General features: G+C 41.4%; 4 protein-coding genes and 1 long non-coding RNA gene across 10 annotated transcripts; 1 reads left to right on the top strand and 4 right to left on the bottom strand.

Annotated features, from left to right (window-relative positions):
• Positions 1-1,605: 1,605 nt before the first annotated feature.
• On the bottom strand, positions 1,606-5,170 carry LOC125975611 (uncharacterized). Of its 2 annotated transcripts, XR_007483984.1 has the most exons (5): positions 4,137-5,170; positions 3,468-3,567; positions 3,256-3,401; positions 2,909-3,054; positions 1,606-2,831 (listed from the first exon to the last, which is right to left on the bottom strand). It is a non-coding gene; the product is annotated as an uncharacterized lncRNA (long non-coding RNA). The 2 variants fall into 2 exon arrangements; XR_007483983.1 differs by having other exon boundaries at positions 1,606-3,054.
• Positions 2,695-3,693, top strand: nr0b2a (nuclear receptor subfamily 0, group B, member 2a). The gene is made up of 2 exons (XM_049731347.2): positions 2,695-3,205; positions 3,265-3,693. The coding sequence occupies exons 1-2, from the start codon at positions 2,695-2,697 to the stop codon at positions 3,504-3,506; spliced, it is 753 nt and encodes a 250-aa protein (XP_049587304.1). The 3' UTR covers positions 3,507-3,693.
• A 53-nt stretch (positions 5,171-5,223) lies between the features above and the next one.
• On the bottom strand, positions 5,224-9,449 carry kdf1a (keratinocyte differentiation factor 1a). 3 transcript variants are annotated; one of them, XM_049731319.2, is made up of 4 exons: positions 9,142-9,449; positions 7,397-8,451; positions 6,943-7,017; positions 5,224-5,780 (listed from the first exon to the last, which is right to left on the bottom strand). In XM_049731319.2, the coding sequence occupies exons 2-4, from the start codon at positions 8,430-8,432 to the stop codon at positions 5,692-5,694; spliced, it is 1,200 nt and encodes a 399-aa protein (XP_049587276.1). In that variant the 5' UTR covers positions 8,433-8,451; positions 9,142-9,449; the 3' UTR covers positions 5,224-5,691. The 3 variants fall into 3 exon arrangements, 2 of the variants coding, with proteins under 2 accessions (XP_049587276.1, XP_049587275.1); XM_049731318.1 differs by having other exon boundaries at positions 7,397-8,454; positions 9,142-9,448; XR_007483976.1 differs by lacking the exon at positions 5,224-5,780 and adding an exon at positions 6,072-6,442 and having other exon boundaries at positions 6,814-7,017; positions 7,397-8,454.
• A 368-nt stretch (positions 9,450-9,817) lies between these two features.
• On the bottom strand, positions 9,818-11,827 carry LOC125975565 (trophoblast glycoprotein). Of its 3 annotated transcripts, none has more exons than XM_049731315.1 (3): positions 11,568-11,827; positions 11,051-11,499; positions 9,818-10,975 (listed from the first exon to the last, which is right to left on the bottom strand). In XM_049731315.1, exons 1-3 carry the CDS (start codon positions 11,825-11,827, stop codon positions 10,524-10,526), a joined length of 1,161 nt encoding a protein of 386 aa, XP_049587272.1. In that variant the 3' UTR covers positions 9,818-10,523. The 3 variants fall into 3 exon arrangements, with proteins under 3 accessions (XP_049587272.1, XP_049587273.1, XP_049587271.1); XM_049731316.1 differs by having other exon boundaries at positions 9,818-11,179; positions 11,270-11,499; XM_049731314.1 differs by having other exon boundaries at positions 9,818-11,499.
• Positions 11,828-11,858: 31 nt separating this feature from the next.
• Positions 11,859-14,362, bottom strand: LOC125975594 (transmembrane protein 222-like). The gene is made up of 6 exons (XM_049731361.2): positions 14,155-14,362; positions 13,885-13,969; positions 13,742-13,773; positions 13,576-13,672; positions 13,374-13,504; positions 11,859-12,955 (listed from the first exon to the last, which is right to left on the bottom strand). The coding sequence occupies exons 1-6, from the start codon at positions 14,271-14,273 to the stop codon at positions 12,868-12,870; spliced, it is 552 nt and encodes a 183-aa protein (XP_049587318.1). The 5' UTR covers positions 14,274-14,362; the 3' UTR covers positions 11,859-12,867.
• Positions 14,363-14,889: the final 527 nt, after the last annotated feature.

The following is a 14,889-nucleotide window of genomic DNA, read 5'->3' as shown; positions in this document are numbered from 1 at the left end:
AAAATGCTCAAGATGGTGAAAATGTTATCCCTTTCTAAACAAAACAAATAAAACAATAAAAATAATACACTATGTTAAAAGTAAATTTAATATTTTTTTATATACTTTTCATTTTGTCTTTCAAAAAGATGGCCAAGAAATGTATTCTACAGGAGTTCATTAACCCAGAGGCTAACACTGTGCTTGGCCTTCACCTTAGAGTTTATCGGTGTGTTTTGATAGTAATAGGCAGTAAAACTGTACTCATGTGTCTGGACCCTGACATCACTACAGAGCCTTTACACTGCATTACGCTCTTCGTGTATTAGTCACAACCATTGTGGCCTCCAGAAGTCCAAATGTAGTCATTATGTGCAATATATTTAAAATTCTAGACCAATTTGAATGAAAAAAAACTATGCAAACATATATGATGAGTCAGGTGTAACTATTATAATCCCAGAACTATAAGCGGACAAAAAAAAGCATTTGCTTTCTACTGTAAGAATGTCATTACCAAGCGAATGCAATTTGTCCCCCCCCCCCCCCCCCAATAATCCAGAAGAGTAATGACTTTGCTGGGGTGAAAATGACTCCCCTTTGCCTTACTGACCTCGAGGGGATGGAGCCCAGTAAATGACCTTTTGTTACAACAGTAGGCCAAGGTCAAGTGTCAAATACCAGACTGCACTCACGAGTTCATTGACCTGAGAAAATTGTCAAACCTTCACATTGGAAAAAAAAAAGTAAATTAACAATTACATGTAATTATATCGTATTATATCTGCTTCAATTCTTGTTTGGAGTAACTTAATATTTATTGAAAAGTCAACGAAAGCTCATTGCGTAATTCCGATTGTCTCAAATGAACATATCCATTCCCTTAATCACACTGATTTCAACAGTTGCTCCACTTATAGAATGAAGGACATTTTTATTTCAACTTTATAGTCACCCAGTAGATAAGCGTCTGTCCTCCGTGTCAGTCTCTGCCTGCTCCCAACGTCTATAAACAACAGTCTTATCACAGGCATTTACAATTGTCAGCATGCTTCATCAAGACCGATGACTGAAGAGTGTATTATAGGGCATTTCAAAATACACATCGAGGACAATATATATATATTTTTTTTAACCATTCAAGTGACAGTCTTATTGTATACGATTAGTGAACACATTGTTTCAAATGAATCGTCTAAAGCTGATATTCAAGATTCAGACATCTTTGGAGGAATGACTGATGAGGTTAATGATGTCAAACAAAGGTGAGGTGGATGATACTTAGTCTTTTAATCACACTTATTAAGAGTAGGAACTGACCTTGACTCCAAAAGTGTCAATTATCTAGTTTCACATTAGCTTCTGGTTTATTTAGAGGACAAAAGAAAGAAAAAAAAAGCCAAATCAGAGCCTGAGCTATCTGTCGAGATGCAGTTATTTATATCTAGTCAGAACTTTTCAACCTCCTACAACAATTTAGGTTTTGTCTGGTCCCTTACTGGATGTGTTCCTGCCTGAAACTAAAAGCAAAACGACATACTGTAGCTTCTAGAATCATTGAGATGCACAAATCCCTTTACCTTGATAAGGTAAAGGGAGAGGGAAGCATAAAACGAGTCATTGAAATTGCGTTGTTTGTTTATTTGTGATAATAATAAAGCAATCTTCTTATCAGCGTGAAGCCTCCGTGCCAGGCACCGCGGAGATAACAATATGGGCTTACCTTAAAAAAAAAAAAAAAAAGTACAACCTGGAACACCAAGTGACAGCATAAATTGAAATTCCTTAGATTGAATTGATTTGTTTCACCCTGTAGAACAGAACAAGTGTTCCATTAACATAAGGATTGTCTTGCTTTTAGGTTTAATCATTGATGCATTTTCAAATTACTGCGAAGAAGAAATTATGACATTAAATAATTTTTAAGTAAAAGGCTTACGTTTCGAACTTCTTCACAATGTATCCAGGCAGTAAGGCACCATGATTCTGCTTTAAAAAAACTAGATAATTTATTCAATTTAATATCAAGTGTTTTTTTTTAACTTTAACTAAAATCAAGAAATATTTTTTGTTTTATTTAAATAATGTTTTAATTATTTTATTTTTCTATAAGTTCTTATTTTTATTTATTCATAACAAGTAAGAGCCTGGCCTGTAGTAGTGGTTAAAATAACACATTATTTTTTATGTCACATAGGGGACTGCAAAATATCATCCTGTGGGCCACAAATGTCCCCTGGGCTTCAGGTTTGAGACCATTCCAAATTAAATTTAGCACTAAAGGTTGGTTTGTAGGTCTCCGAAGGTTTTCTCAAACTATTACAAAAATATACAAATGACATCATACTGAGTACTTAACTTCTGGGTCAGTGCCCCACTGCTCTGTTGGCCAAGTATGATCTGGCAGTGTGTCCACGGGGACCCATCAGAAATTGATTACCCTCGGAGTCCTTGGTAGCTTGGTACGGCCTGGGTTAATGACACGGACCCCGAGATAAGGCCCAGCCCTCTTGATATTCCGACGTTACTCCACCAGCTTCTTTTTCATTGAGAAAAGCTTATCAGTTTCTCCGAGTTATACCACCAGTCACCTGGCAGAGCACATGGCTGTTTTTCACAGAGAGCGTATTGACAAGTCAAGGTCCACTCGGGCGGCCTTATAAATACCGACGTGGCGGAGGCGAGAGCGCCTCACTCCTGAAGAACTTCTCCGTGATGGATAACCGATGCCAGTGCTGCAGCGATAGAGTTCTGAATCCTATCCTCTTCAAAATTCTCAGTCAGCTCGATGACAGCAGTGATTATAATTCGATACCTCACCGATGCACTTGTGAGCTACGCCGGACGGTGTGCTTGAAAAGGCCGACAGAAATTTGCAAGGAAGCCTCATCGGTTTTGGTGAAAACGGTCCATTTTATGAAGAATTTACCTGCTTTCAAGCAGCTTCCACCCAATGACCAGTTTATACTCCTCAAAAACTGTTGGGTGCCGCTCTTCATCCTGGGTCTGGCTCAGGAGCATGTGGACTTTGAGGTGGAGGACGTACCGGCCGACAGCATGCTGAAGAAGATCCTTCTGCGGCGAGAAGGGGGAAACGAGATTGTGAAGGAACAGCCCACCATGGCTGGGGTCAGCAAACTCAAGTCATGTCTCAGAAAGTTCTGGAGCTTGGATTTGAGTCCAAAGGAGTACGCGTATCTTAAAGGGACAACGATATTTAACCCAGGTATGTTCGAATCAGATCTTGTCTTTTAAAAGAGATACTTAATGTTTTACATTCAACAGATATCCCCGATCTAAAGGCATCACTGTTCATCGAAGGCTTGCAACAAGAAGCTCAGCACGCCCTGAGCGAGGTGGTCCAGCTCCTCCATCCAAGGCGGCAGGAACGTTTCGCCCGCATCCTCCTCACGGCGTCCATGCTGCAAAGCATCACGCCCAGTTTAATCATCGAACTTTTATTCCGGCCTGTAATCGGCCAAGCTGACCTGTTGGAGCTTCTGGTGGACATGCTCTTCTGCAGGTAGAGGATGGATTTGTCAAAAAGACTGAAGCAAATCTTTTGAGTGTTCAACTGATGACGTTTTTCTGAATGTAAGCAGACATTATAAAATGTTTTTGTATCTCTACAGAGATTTACTTGTCCACAATTACAAAAATGATGTATTTTGTCTATGTTAGCACAGTTGTAAATACTTTTTTTTTTTTTTGCATCCACAGAAGAATTCAAATAAATCTATTTTTGTACATGATGTCTGTATTTGTCTTTTGAATTATTCATACCCTGAGTAACAGATTTTTGTCGGACAACTTTGAAATGTGAACATATTCTGGTAATTGCTATTTTTCTGTTCAACTCAATCTAATCACGTGATACATACACTGTATATAAGCTATTTTTCCATTTCCAATTTGGAAATTACAAAGCCGCTTGTTCCATTAATAGCGAGTCATGTAGGATTACTGTATTTGTCTCCCTCTAGCGGATGCAAGTGGAAATGACGCGTCGATACGATAAACACAGGCCTAAATAAAAGGACGCTCCATACTCTTTTTAATGTATAAATGACATGCACTGAAATGCGTTCTACATTAAAGAGCCTGACTTTGCGGTTGAAAGAAGCTTGTGGCATGTTTGTTGTGAAAGAGAGACAGACCTTCTTACTAGACACCTCATACAGGTAAAACAGGAATGTGCTGGTCGGGCCAGAGGAAAAAAAAAAAAAAAAAAACGGGTTACACAGTGCGCCTGCAACAAATACACAAAAGGAAGTCATGACAATATTTGGCAGAGGAAGAAAATACACAGTTATAGGGGGTTGTTGAATAACTGAATAATGTTTTTTTTATCACTTTTAACTCAGGCATGCAGAAGTTACTAAACCTATTCCCAAATTGAAGCCTTAATATTTTAAGATAAAATGGCTGCACAAAAGAGCATTGCAATTCCCAACATCTATACATACTGTATATTTAAAAAAAATTGCACTACAAAAGCAGGAGCAAAAAAAAAAAAAAAAAAAAAAAATCAGGCCTCACTTGTGCACTGCAACACCACAGTAAAAAAACAAAGACAACCCCCAGGATTTGATTTCCTTTTTTTTTTAAACCAGCCAAACAAGTTTGCATTTGCCAGGAGCGGAAAAACCCTAACTTGCACATCACGCTCAACTCAGAGATGGTATAGTAAAACAATGTGAAGCCAAACCAATGTTTTATGAACACATTTTGTAATTGTAATTTAAAACAAATGGGCCATGGATCAATAAAAAAAAAAAACCTGGACATAAAGCACTTTGTTTAATAATATAAATTAATGTGTACTTTTAAATTAAAAAAAATAGAGTGAAATACTAAAAAACTCTTGATAATGTAAATGCTTAGTGGGTCAGATTAAAGAATTGAGGTATGTGGTTGGTCTACATGCCAGAATGTAATTTTTTCATGAATGAAAACAACAATGTACAACTAATGAGCATGTTAATTCCCATAACAACAACAACATACAAATATACATCTTTATTGAACATGATACAATAAAAGGAATGGATTTTTTTTACTTTGTCCAAAACAGCACTGACCATTCAATAAAAACGAAGAATGCATTCAAATTCCACAAGCGGGGTTAACAATACAAAAAGTAACTTATTACAAGGAAATATGGCTGTAACATTTTGTCAAAACTTTTTTTTTTTTTGAAAGCCTGAGTCAGCAAAACAATCACATGTATCAGCCTCCAGGTCATTTTCTTCTACCGTTCCTCAGCTGAGACTGTCAAATCTGCCCGGAGTGTAGACATTCATCTTTTTCAAACATGACGGCGCAAATTGACACAGTAAAATAAAAAAAAAAAATTCCTCTCATTTGGTACATGAAAACAACGGTTGACTACAAGAGGTAAATTCATCAAACATTAGCAGCATTAAACAAATGAGACTTAAAATTCTGTCGATTTAAAGTTTCGGACCTCTCAGGGAAAAATGGGAATTTGACTAGACTGGAAATGTTGCATTGGCTACTGGGTACTGTATATATACACATACATTTAATGTAACATTTTAAAGTTAAAAAAAAAAAGACTTACCACAAAAAAATATGTATAAGAGGCATGGCAAAATATTCGGTTCAAATGTCCATTTTATTCTAAGCGACCCTTTACTTACAGCGTGTAACAGCAGTAGGACAAAAGCGGGCATGTCTTTGGCCGAGTCACTAGAGGGCAAGGAGAGGCGCGCCCGACGAGTCCGTCTCGGTGTCGTGCAGGTACGGCGAATAGGCCATAGCGCTGCTGGAGGTGTACGCTGAAACACGCAGACGACACGCAGTTATTATCTCATCGCACAAACACTTGCGACTGAAAATTGACACACCTCTTCCGAAAAGTTATGTGGCGGGGGAAAAACAATGGAACAAAAGTCATTAGCTCAACAAACAACTTTAAATTAAGAGCGGGGATTTCTATGCCAGCTACAAATAATTTGTTTTGATGCCGTATGTGGGGGCGAGAGTGGCAAGACGAGACGTGTTTGACATGCTTTTAGAGAATTTTCCATACAGGCGTTCGGGAAACATTTATTGCTCCTACACCAAAATAATTAAAAAGGAATTTTTATTTGTGATAACACCACGAGACAAATATGTAACACTTGCATCCTTTTAACCCGCCTCCTTATGGAACAGCAATAAAAACGAACCTGAAATCCCAGTTAGCCTCTAAAGTGACATAACATCGTCTGGCATATATTTTACGAGACTCCATCCGCTGCGGTTGCAACTGGGGGGGTGTCATGTGACCACTGAGGGGTGGACACGGCTTGATCGGCGGGTGTCAGGTGACCGAGAAAATAGGGGATTGTAAAATGCAGAGAAAAAAGACGGGAATGCGGCGCTTTCACCGTTGCTGGGAAGCGGGATGGCAGTCGGGGCGGTTCTGCAGCTTAACATCGAGATGTGGCTTTAATCGCTAATGGTTACCATCCATCCATTTTCTGAACCGCTTAGTCCCCACGGGGGTCGCGGGCGTGCTGGAGCCTATCCCAGCCGTCATCGGGCAGTAGGCGGGGGACACCCTGAACTGGTTGCCAGCCAATCGCAGGGCACACGGAGACAGACAACCAATCGCTCTCACACTCACACCTAGGGACAATTTGGAGTCTTCAATCGGCCTACCAAGCATGTTTTTGGAATGTGGGAGGAAACCGGAGTGCCCGGAGAAAACCCACGCGGGCCCGGGGAGAACATGCAAACTCCACACAGGGAGGGCCGGAGGTGGAATCGAACCCGCACCCTCCTAACTGTGAGGCGGACGTGCTACCCAGTGCGCCACCGAGCCGCCTAATGGTTACATTCAATAAAATTCAATACACACAAAAAAAAAAACTGGCTGTAGAGACTGCATTAATGTATATAATATCATGATTTTTCAAAGTTATTTTTGTTATTATGTACTTTTGGGGAACTCACTTTTGCCGCTGTAATGTCTCATCTTCCTCGCCAGCTCATCTGATGGCGTCTGCTCCGACACTTTGACCTCTGGAACTATTGATGGAGACAAGAAGAGACCAAATGCGGCTTAGGAAAAACAAACAACAATAATGTTCAAGTTTTTCTTGATGGGAAGACAGAATATTTATATACGAGCGGGGAAATTATGAAGTGGTGGATTTGAGTTTCGATCATGGAAGAGAGTTTCCGCTGTGGTTGAAACTAGGGCGGGGCTTAATAATTGATTGATTCAGTCACTCTCATCACCCCCCTAAAAAATAAACCAAGAATTTTTTTTTTTTTAAGGTACAAATTTTACTGATATTTCTAATACCCCCCAATCAGTGTTACTATACTATACAAGCAAATCTGAATTTCGTTGGACATCATCAACGTAAGAATATAAGATGGCAAGAAAATGTGAGATTCTTACAGTCGCTGCTCATGAAGGTGTTGGTCATGGTCTCGTTGCCGCTGTCGGGCAAAGTGCCGTCGCTGCGCCCGTTTGGACGTTGCCCCGTAGAATGTTGCTTCTTGTTTCTCTTGCCCTTGCGGGTGCTGATACGAATGACGCCATGCACCAGCTTGCACTCGGCCTCCTGCTCCTCAAGGTTGTAATCCTGAGCGATGCTGTAGATGAGCTCGCTGATCTCGTTGGTCTTACGGGAGAACGACGAGTCCGAGGTGCACTTGGCCAGCTGGTCGATCTGATGCAAGGCGTAAAGCTCCAGCAGTTTCTTGGTGATGAGCGAGTCGATATCCGTGCCCGTGTCGCTCAGGTCATCCAAGTCGTAGTCATCGCGGGACAACAAACTCGTGTTGCTGATCGGCCGCTGGTTCTCCCACCGGCCTGAGGTTCGGGTCCTCTTGGAGGGCACGACCGGATACTTTACTGACTGACCTGCGATGCGTACATCCTGGTAGCGGAAGCTATCGCTTGTGGGCAACAATCGAACGGATTTAGTGGATTTGTTGGGCTCAAAAGATTTGCCTCCCCCGAGGGAGTTGGTGTTCCCAGCCATGCCATTTGGAGGGTGGGACTCACTGCTCACTTTAGGGGGATGGTCTGTGGAGCTCTCGTTAACTGGCAGGCAAGGCTCCCGGCTGCCGTAAAATCCACAAGTTAATACGCAGCAGATAAGGGCCTTACAGCCGCTCCAGCCCATGGAGGCACAAGATCCACAAGCGTGTCTGGTGGTGGGCGTGTTGTCTGCCGAGCCCGGAATGAAGCCAATCGTCTCTGAGCCCTGCCCGGCGCCGTTGTGCGGGTGCGCTTTGAGACCATGTTTACTCTCAGAGTAGCGGGAGTGGTTCTTGTGACGATGCTCTCCGTAGGGATCCTTGTAGGAGTCTGGTTTGGTTGAGCTCTGCCCAAATATTGTCGGGGCCTGACTGTACTCGTCTGCTCTGGAGCTGTGATGTTTGTGGTGGCGTGATGCCTGTGGGGCCCCAGTGTTGTGGCCAGGCATGGCTCAGAACCCCCCTGACCTGCTTGGGGGAGGGAGAGGGGGACAATACACGAATAAGCATCTCCTCGAAATGCTCTCCAACCAGTTAAAGCCAGTTGCATAACCAGTACTCATTCCAGAAATGTAACTTGCTGGCCTATCAGAGGCAATGACCTAAGTTTACAAACTCAATTTTAATACGTGGGACATTCAAAACTGGTTATTCGAATTATTGTGGATATTTTCTCTCGGCACTGGCTCCTGAACTTGTATCTTTAATTTTTTTGCAGCCTTAATGTGCTCCCACATCAAACTTTGGAATCAGTAGTGTTTGTCAATTTAAGAAATTATTTCTGTTCAATTAGTCAAGAACAATAATCAAATTTGTCCTCACAATGAACAACTAACATCTGACGTCATATTTATTTGTCTTCTGATTGGCGGAGCAAAACTAGTTGCAGCAAACTTCGACTCGTGGAATGGGCTACACATATAATATGGAAGTTTTTAGAATATGAATTAAATCCCTACTGCAGGCCCAAGTCACAAGTGCACGATTGCACCAATCGTAATTGCAGAAAGGCAACATGGGAATGTTACAACTCAATGTAATAATGCTGCCTCATTTTCGTCCCCGCCCTTCCAAGTCTGGTCATTGGGAAAAATTACACACCCTAAACGCAACCAACCGCCTCGGTCTTAAATACCAACAAACAAAACTTTTACTTACCTCATAAGAGTAACCGTTGATTTTAACTTTTATGGAGGAGATCCCAGGGCGGAAGTCAGAAAAATAAAAGTTTCTCTACAGGCGCCACAAAATGAAAGAATGCCCAACAACGGAGCGCATAAAAAAAAAAGTCAGGTTGCGTTTACACAAACACAAACTCGACCAAAAAACATAAAAAGGGGAAATTCTAAGTAGACTCGTTATCGCGTTATCCTTTCGGGTTAACTTGTTGTCGTCCAGTGTTTGGCTACTACCTGCGGCTACGGCTAATCCCTAGTTGTTACCGCAGGTAAATGGTGACGTCACGCGAGGCGGGTATTAATGCGCAGAGGGGCGGAAGACGACATCAACATTAGAGACGCAAGAGAATAAGTTGAAAAAGAAACTCATTTCAAAAAGTTTCATCACTATAATAAACGGGGGCGGCTTTCATCCGTGTAGAATACACACACACATACACACACATCCCCAAAATGTGGCGCACTGCCGAGCCAGCAAGTTATTTCTAAAGAAAATCTTTCATTCTGCCCTATTTTCCCCACTATGGAAGCACTTAATCACTCTGAGCTTCCAGTGGAAACCAATAGCTCTACTCCACTTGCATTAAAAGGTGAGCCACGATCTGCACAGAATAAAAACAATTATAGCATGAGGGGAAAAAAAAATACAGCAAACATTTCATCTGTAATTCACATTTAATGCCAGTAGCTCAGAAACAGCCATGTAATATTAATTACAAATTCATTAAAACTTGTATGCTGTAGGTACAATGACAACAATACGGTAGAATGTTCTATAAATAGCTACAGTATTCTATAAGGTACTTCTCATTCCACTGAGCAAATTCCATTCAGTTTTGGACAGTATACAAATATACAGTCACTAACACTGCACGATATAATGTTCTACTATATAAGAAATACATAAATTGGGCCTTTACAAAGATCATTATTATATATTTAGTTACTCATGACAATAGTGGTTAGCTATTGCTGGGCCATAACACAAAATACTGCCACAATAGTAAATTTATTGTCAAATTAATAGCTTGCCTGTCAATAAAAAGTGGGCTATGATATGCAAAGATATATTTTTGTAAAGGCAAGAATGATGATATTGCTTCTGTATTGGGTCTTATTAGATTGGGCACCTAATTTATATTGAAGAAAAACAGCAAAAAAAAACACATGTAAACAAACCTTTTCATGTTTGAATATGTATGCTATCCTATCAAAATATCAGGTTACTGCATCTAAAAAAAAAAAAATCCAATCAGTGCCATCCAGTAGCACGAAGGCACTTTCAAGTTTATTACCATTAGCTGCAGTACATGCTGGAGCCCAGAGACAAAAAAAAATAATGTAAACCTACTGGCAATAAATCTACAAGACGTTTCTAGCTTCAGAAGGAGATTTTAAAGGTTTGACCTGTGCGTCTTCAGTAATAATACAAGTATCATTGGGTGGCAGTTGTGAAAGAGAAACTCCAACATGCTGCCGTGCCCTGCTGACACCGTTTTCAGCCGAGATGTGCCCCAAGCGTGGGTCGGAGTCAATCTCGTATCGGTAGTGATATCCCTCCATCACGTCATGACACGCATCTCTCATTTCCACGATCCACCTTTTCATTCCTTTGCGATTCAGGTAGAGCACAAAGAGAAAAACCATGCCCACAAAGCCGAGCACGAGCCCGAGGAAGACATAAGACGTCTGCAAGCTGAGGTCAGTCATCTCCGTTTGATTCGGGACAATGCATCCGATGACCTTCGACCCCAGCCCTCGGAGTCGGCTGTTGGCTAACGCCTTTGGCGAGGCGCACCTCACAGAATCCGCATCTACCCGAGCGTGTGAATCATTTAGCCAAGCCACAAAACTTTGGATCTCACAAGAGCAGATGTACGGATTTTTACCCAGAAGGATGCGGATGTTCCCGAGCTTCTCCAGTTCTTTGAGATCATCAGTCCCGAATGTCCTGAAGGCGTTGCGGGTCAAGTCAAGCACTTCCAGGTTGTTCATGCCGGAGAAGGTTCCGCTGTAAACTGCCATCAGTGAGTTGTTGCTTAAGAAGAGCTGCTGTAGACTTTGCAGGTGGGAGAACATCCCCAGAGGAAGAAGAGCGAGTTGATTACCCGAAAGGTCAAGACGGAGGAGCCCTCGGAGGTCTCCCCAACGTAGAGCCGTGGTGAGGTCTGTCAGGGCGGTGAAGTTGTAGAGAGAGCGGCTCAGGTTGAGCTCCTGCAGAGGACTTCCGGGGATGCTCAGAGCTTCTGGATGGATGATTGACAGCTGGTTGTCACTGAGGTCCAGGAAGCGCAGATTGATCAGGGTGGAGAAACTGTGCGATCCCATCTCTGTCATCCTGTGAGGACAACTTCCATGATTAAGCATTTGAAAATGATTAACAGCACACATAAAATTAATTCTCACCTATTATTGCTTAAAATGACTTTGGAAATATTCTCCAGCTCCGTAAAGGAATCAGGTCCAATCTTGTAAATATTATTCCCCGTGATGACGACAGTCTTTGCATATCCTGGAATCATTTGTGGTACCATCAGAAGATCCTTAGAGATACATTTCACCGCATGTGTCACAGCAAAGCACTCACAGCCACCGGGACAACCCAAGCAGAGAGATCGGACGCAAAAAAGTAATCCAAAAAACACACAAACTGCAGAAATACACATCGCTAAAAAACTACACAAAAAAAGACAGAAATCAGAAAAAATGACACGTCTATATTTTAATATGGTGGATCTCACAAAGTAATGCAAAAAGCACCTCAGCAATAGTCCCTCCTCATCTGCTGTACTCGGGGAATAAAGGCTGTTGTAAATTGATGGCAGTTCTTGTAGCGCAGAATCTGCTGGATGGAAAAAGTGTGTAGTCCCCCTCACCCCCCTTAAAGCTACAGCGGACAAGCAGACTGTGACCTCCACTATACAATGAAGCAGGAAAGCCGTTGTTGATAATAAAAATAAATATTTTGTACAAATATTGCAATAGAGTCAATATCACTACAAGGTGTCTTTTTTTTTATTATTAATTAAACGTTAAGGGGCAGTTACTTTATTATGCTAAAGTCCACAGCAATATCTAGGACATGTTCAATATGATAAAAATAGAACATCCGTGATCAGAATGAGTCATAGTATCAAAGACCTCGTGGATGGTGATATTGATTTATATGCGGCGTATTGCCACCAATATTTGGCCACTTATAATAAGATCCCAGACTTGGATTATTCTGATATATTTTCTTGATAATAACGATTATGATATTAGCAAAGGGACTTTATAGTGATATTGACGCCAACATGATGAGGCTAAAATTACATTCCTTTAAAGCATTGAAATGCACCCATAAAAAACATGTAGTACCCTAACATAAAAAAAAAAAAAAAAAAATGAGGATGGGGGATACAATAAACACGTTTATCTACTCAGAGTCATTTTTCCTCCGACGGGTCCCTTCGTCATTCGGTAATGCTTTCAGAACACTTAATCTTAAATAATTGAGGAATAATTTCAGCATTGGGTTTGTGCAGTAATTCACATTGTCATTTCCCATCACTGAAATGTATATTAGCCAGTCGGGAAACTTATCAGCGCATCATTCCAAGGTAGTTCAAGAGCCTGAGCTGAAAGCAAAATTTGCTTCATAAAGTCTCAAACACAATACGTAGCAAATAAATGTGACAAAATGAATCTCCTGGTCGTGTATTAATTACTGCAGGTTGAACGTGAGGATGACCATGCTGATTACGACGCAGAGAAGGATGAAGGGCAGCCAGGTCTTGAGGAACGCGGACCAGCTGAAGGGTACAAAGAGGAACGTTAGAAGGCTTGTCAAGCACAACTTGAATGTTACGCGAATCTCTCTCTTTCCCGACAAGGACTCATTGTCTTTTCTCCCACAGCCCCATACTCATTGTCCTACTGCCCATAACCCCCCAACCCCCAACCATCACAGGGAGCCCCAGCGGAGAGGTGACCTCCAGCGGTGGCACGTAGGGGAGCACTTCTGTCAGTGATGAATTGCACGACTCCCCACGTGTTAAACAGACTCCTGTGGCGTGGGAGTGGACGTGCGAAGGCAGCACAAACTGTGACGCCAGCATCCATGTGGGTCGACGGAGAATAATGAGGGGGTGACTCTCAGCCATATGGCTGTGTGGTTGGTTGCCTTTAGCAATTTGTGGTGCAGTTGAATTAAGTGTTTTGAGGACTTACCTCACATATTTGCCATGAAAAAGAGAGCCAAAGCACAATTTAATCATGTTCCAAGAGGAGCTGTTGTCATAGCGCATCAAGTTGAGGGCCATGGCGACGTGGGAATGGCAGTTATCAAAACAGAGGTTGTGCTTTAAGAAAAATAAAATGATTCATTAAATTCAAGAATTTATTCTTAAAATTCCAAACAGTTATTTCTTACCTGTCTGCCTTTGTATTCCTCAGATGCATCATAAACGGCTTGGTCCCAAGTTGCAGCACCATTGCCACGCACTTTGTTCACATCAAGTTTCCAATACCTACATAAAGACAGATTTAATTTATTAGTGGTCAATATTAATATTACTAACTACTTTTAATTGCATTACTTTGTTGGTCTCCCGAAGCCCATATTGTCCTCCTGGGAAATGGAAAACATTCAATCAGTCTACAAATATAGGTTATTTTTAAAATAAATGACTAATGTCTAAAAATGATTTATACTTCTTATGGCAAGATCAGTGGTACCAACCGAGACAAAGTAAGATCCTGCAAAATCTCTGATGATTCCGGAAGAGGTGCAAATTCCCATATGGCCAATGAAAGGCAGCACCCACCTGCAGCATGAAAACAGACCTCGTCAACACCCATTAAAAAAAAATCGTGATCCCTTTCATAAAGCAATAAAAATGAGAGATAATGAGATTACGAGATACTTAAGGTGAACAGTCAGTATTCGACGTTGCCGAACTATCTGTGCACACGCTGCTAACTAGCATTAGCTCGAGCGTTAGCTTCTTACGATAAAATAGGAATAGGGGTCCAGACAATGCAGTAGGGGTAGCGGCTGTTCTTTTTGTCATTTCCCAACAAATCTCCGTGATAGTTCTTCATAATGTTGATGTTATCGGCATCCGCCATATCACGGCTCCACCTCTGACGGGTTGACGAAGACGGTGACGTACAGCAAGCAACACCGGGCAGTGTGTTGTCGCCTCACCGTGGACGGATCAACGGTCCGTGAACGCAGCACCAATCGCCTTTTATAATTATGACCTGAGTATTGTCGTATTATAACTGGTATTTACATTTTTACAGTGTTAAAATTTAATACTGAATCCAAATGCTTAAACCTATTAGAAGCACGTGACCTACATTCAAATTAGAATATGTTTAAAAAATTAAATATGAAATTGCATTCTCTGATTCAGGTGGAAAAAATAGCTTACTTGCCAAGTTTTATACTTTCTAAAGACCCAGAGACATGTCTGAATCATGGAAACCGGCTTTTGTTATTTTTATAGGTCTGTTCATCGTTCACACTGCCAAGTCAGCTCCGAGCTTTATCACTGTAACGCTACCAGAGCTGGGTCACCTCGTTATCGTACAATATGTGGCATGTGGGTTGCCCTAATGGTGATTTACTGTGCACACAAATTGCAACATAGTCAGCAAAAGCAGATAGTGAATATGGCACTGATGTATGAACAGAATACCTGAAGGTTGATAGCTTCAATTCATCTCTGCTCACCTAATT

This window comes from Syngnathus scovelli, chromosome 9, assembly GCF_024217435.2.
Source record: "Syngnathus scovelli strain Florida chromosome 9, RoL_Ssco_1.2, whole genome shotgun sequence".
Lineage (NCBI taxonomy): Eukaryota > Metazoa > Chordata > Actinopteri > Syngnathiformes > Syngnathidae > Syngnathus > Syngnathus scovelli.
The sequence above is the reverse complement of the archived record's forward strand: the minus strand, read 5'-3'. Positions and strand labels throughout refer to the sequence as shown.

Excerpts from the sequence above, each read along its gene's own strand:
- LOC125975594 (XM_049731361.2), bottom strand. The coding sequence starts at position 14,273 with ATGGCGGATGCCGATAACATCAACATTATGAAGAACTATCACGGAGAT. Across the intron at positions 13,774-13,884 it reads CAGGATCTTACTTTGTCTCG|GAGGACAATATGGGCTTCGG; the intron begins GTTGGTACCACT and ends TCCATTTCCCAG. Across the intron at positions 13,673-13,741 it reads GGCTTCGGGAGACCAACAAA|GTATTGGAAACTTGATGTGA; the intron begins GTAATGCAATTA and ends GTCTTTATGTAG.
- LOC125975565 (XM_049731314.1), bottom strand. The coding sequence starts at position 11,827 with ATGTGTATTTCTGCAGTTTGTGTGTTTTTTGGATTACTTTTTTGCGTC. Across the intron at positions 11,500-11,567 it reads GTCATTTTAAGCAATAATAG|GATGACAGAGATGGGATCGC; the intron begins GTGAGAATTAAT and ends TTGTCCTCACAG.
- nr0b2a (XM_049731347.2), top strand. The coding sequence starts at position 2,695 with ATGGATAACCGATGCCAGTGCTGCAGCGATAGAGTTCTGAATCCTATC. Across the intron at positions 3,206-3,264 it reads GACAACGATATTTAACCCAG|ATATCCCCGATCTAAAGGCA; the intron begins GTATGTTCGAAT and ends TACATTCAACAG.
- kdf1a (XM_049731319.2), bottom strand. The coding sequence starts at position 8,432 with ATGCCTGGCCACAACACTGGGGCCCCACAGGCATCACGCCACCACAAA. Across the intron at positions 7,018-7,396 it reads CACCTTCATGAGCAGCGACT|TTCCAGAGGTCAAAGTGTCG; the intron begins GTAAGAATCTCA and ends CTCCATCAATAG. Across the intron at positions 5,781-6,942 it reads GAGACATTACAGCGGCAAAA|CGTACACCTCCAGCAGCGCT; the intron begins GTGAGTTCCCCA and ends TGCGTGTTTCAG.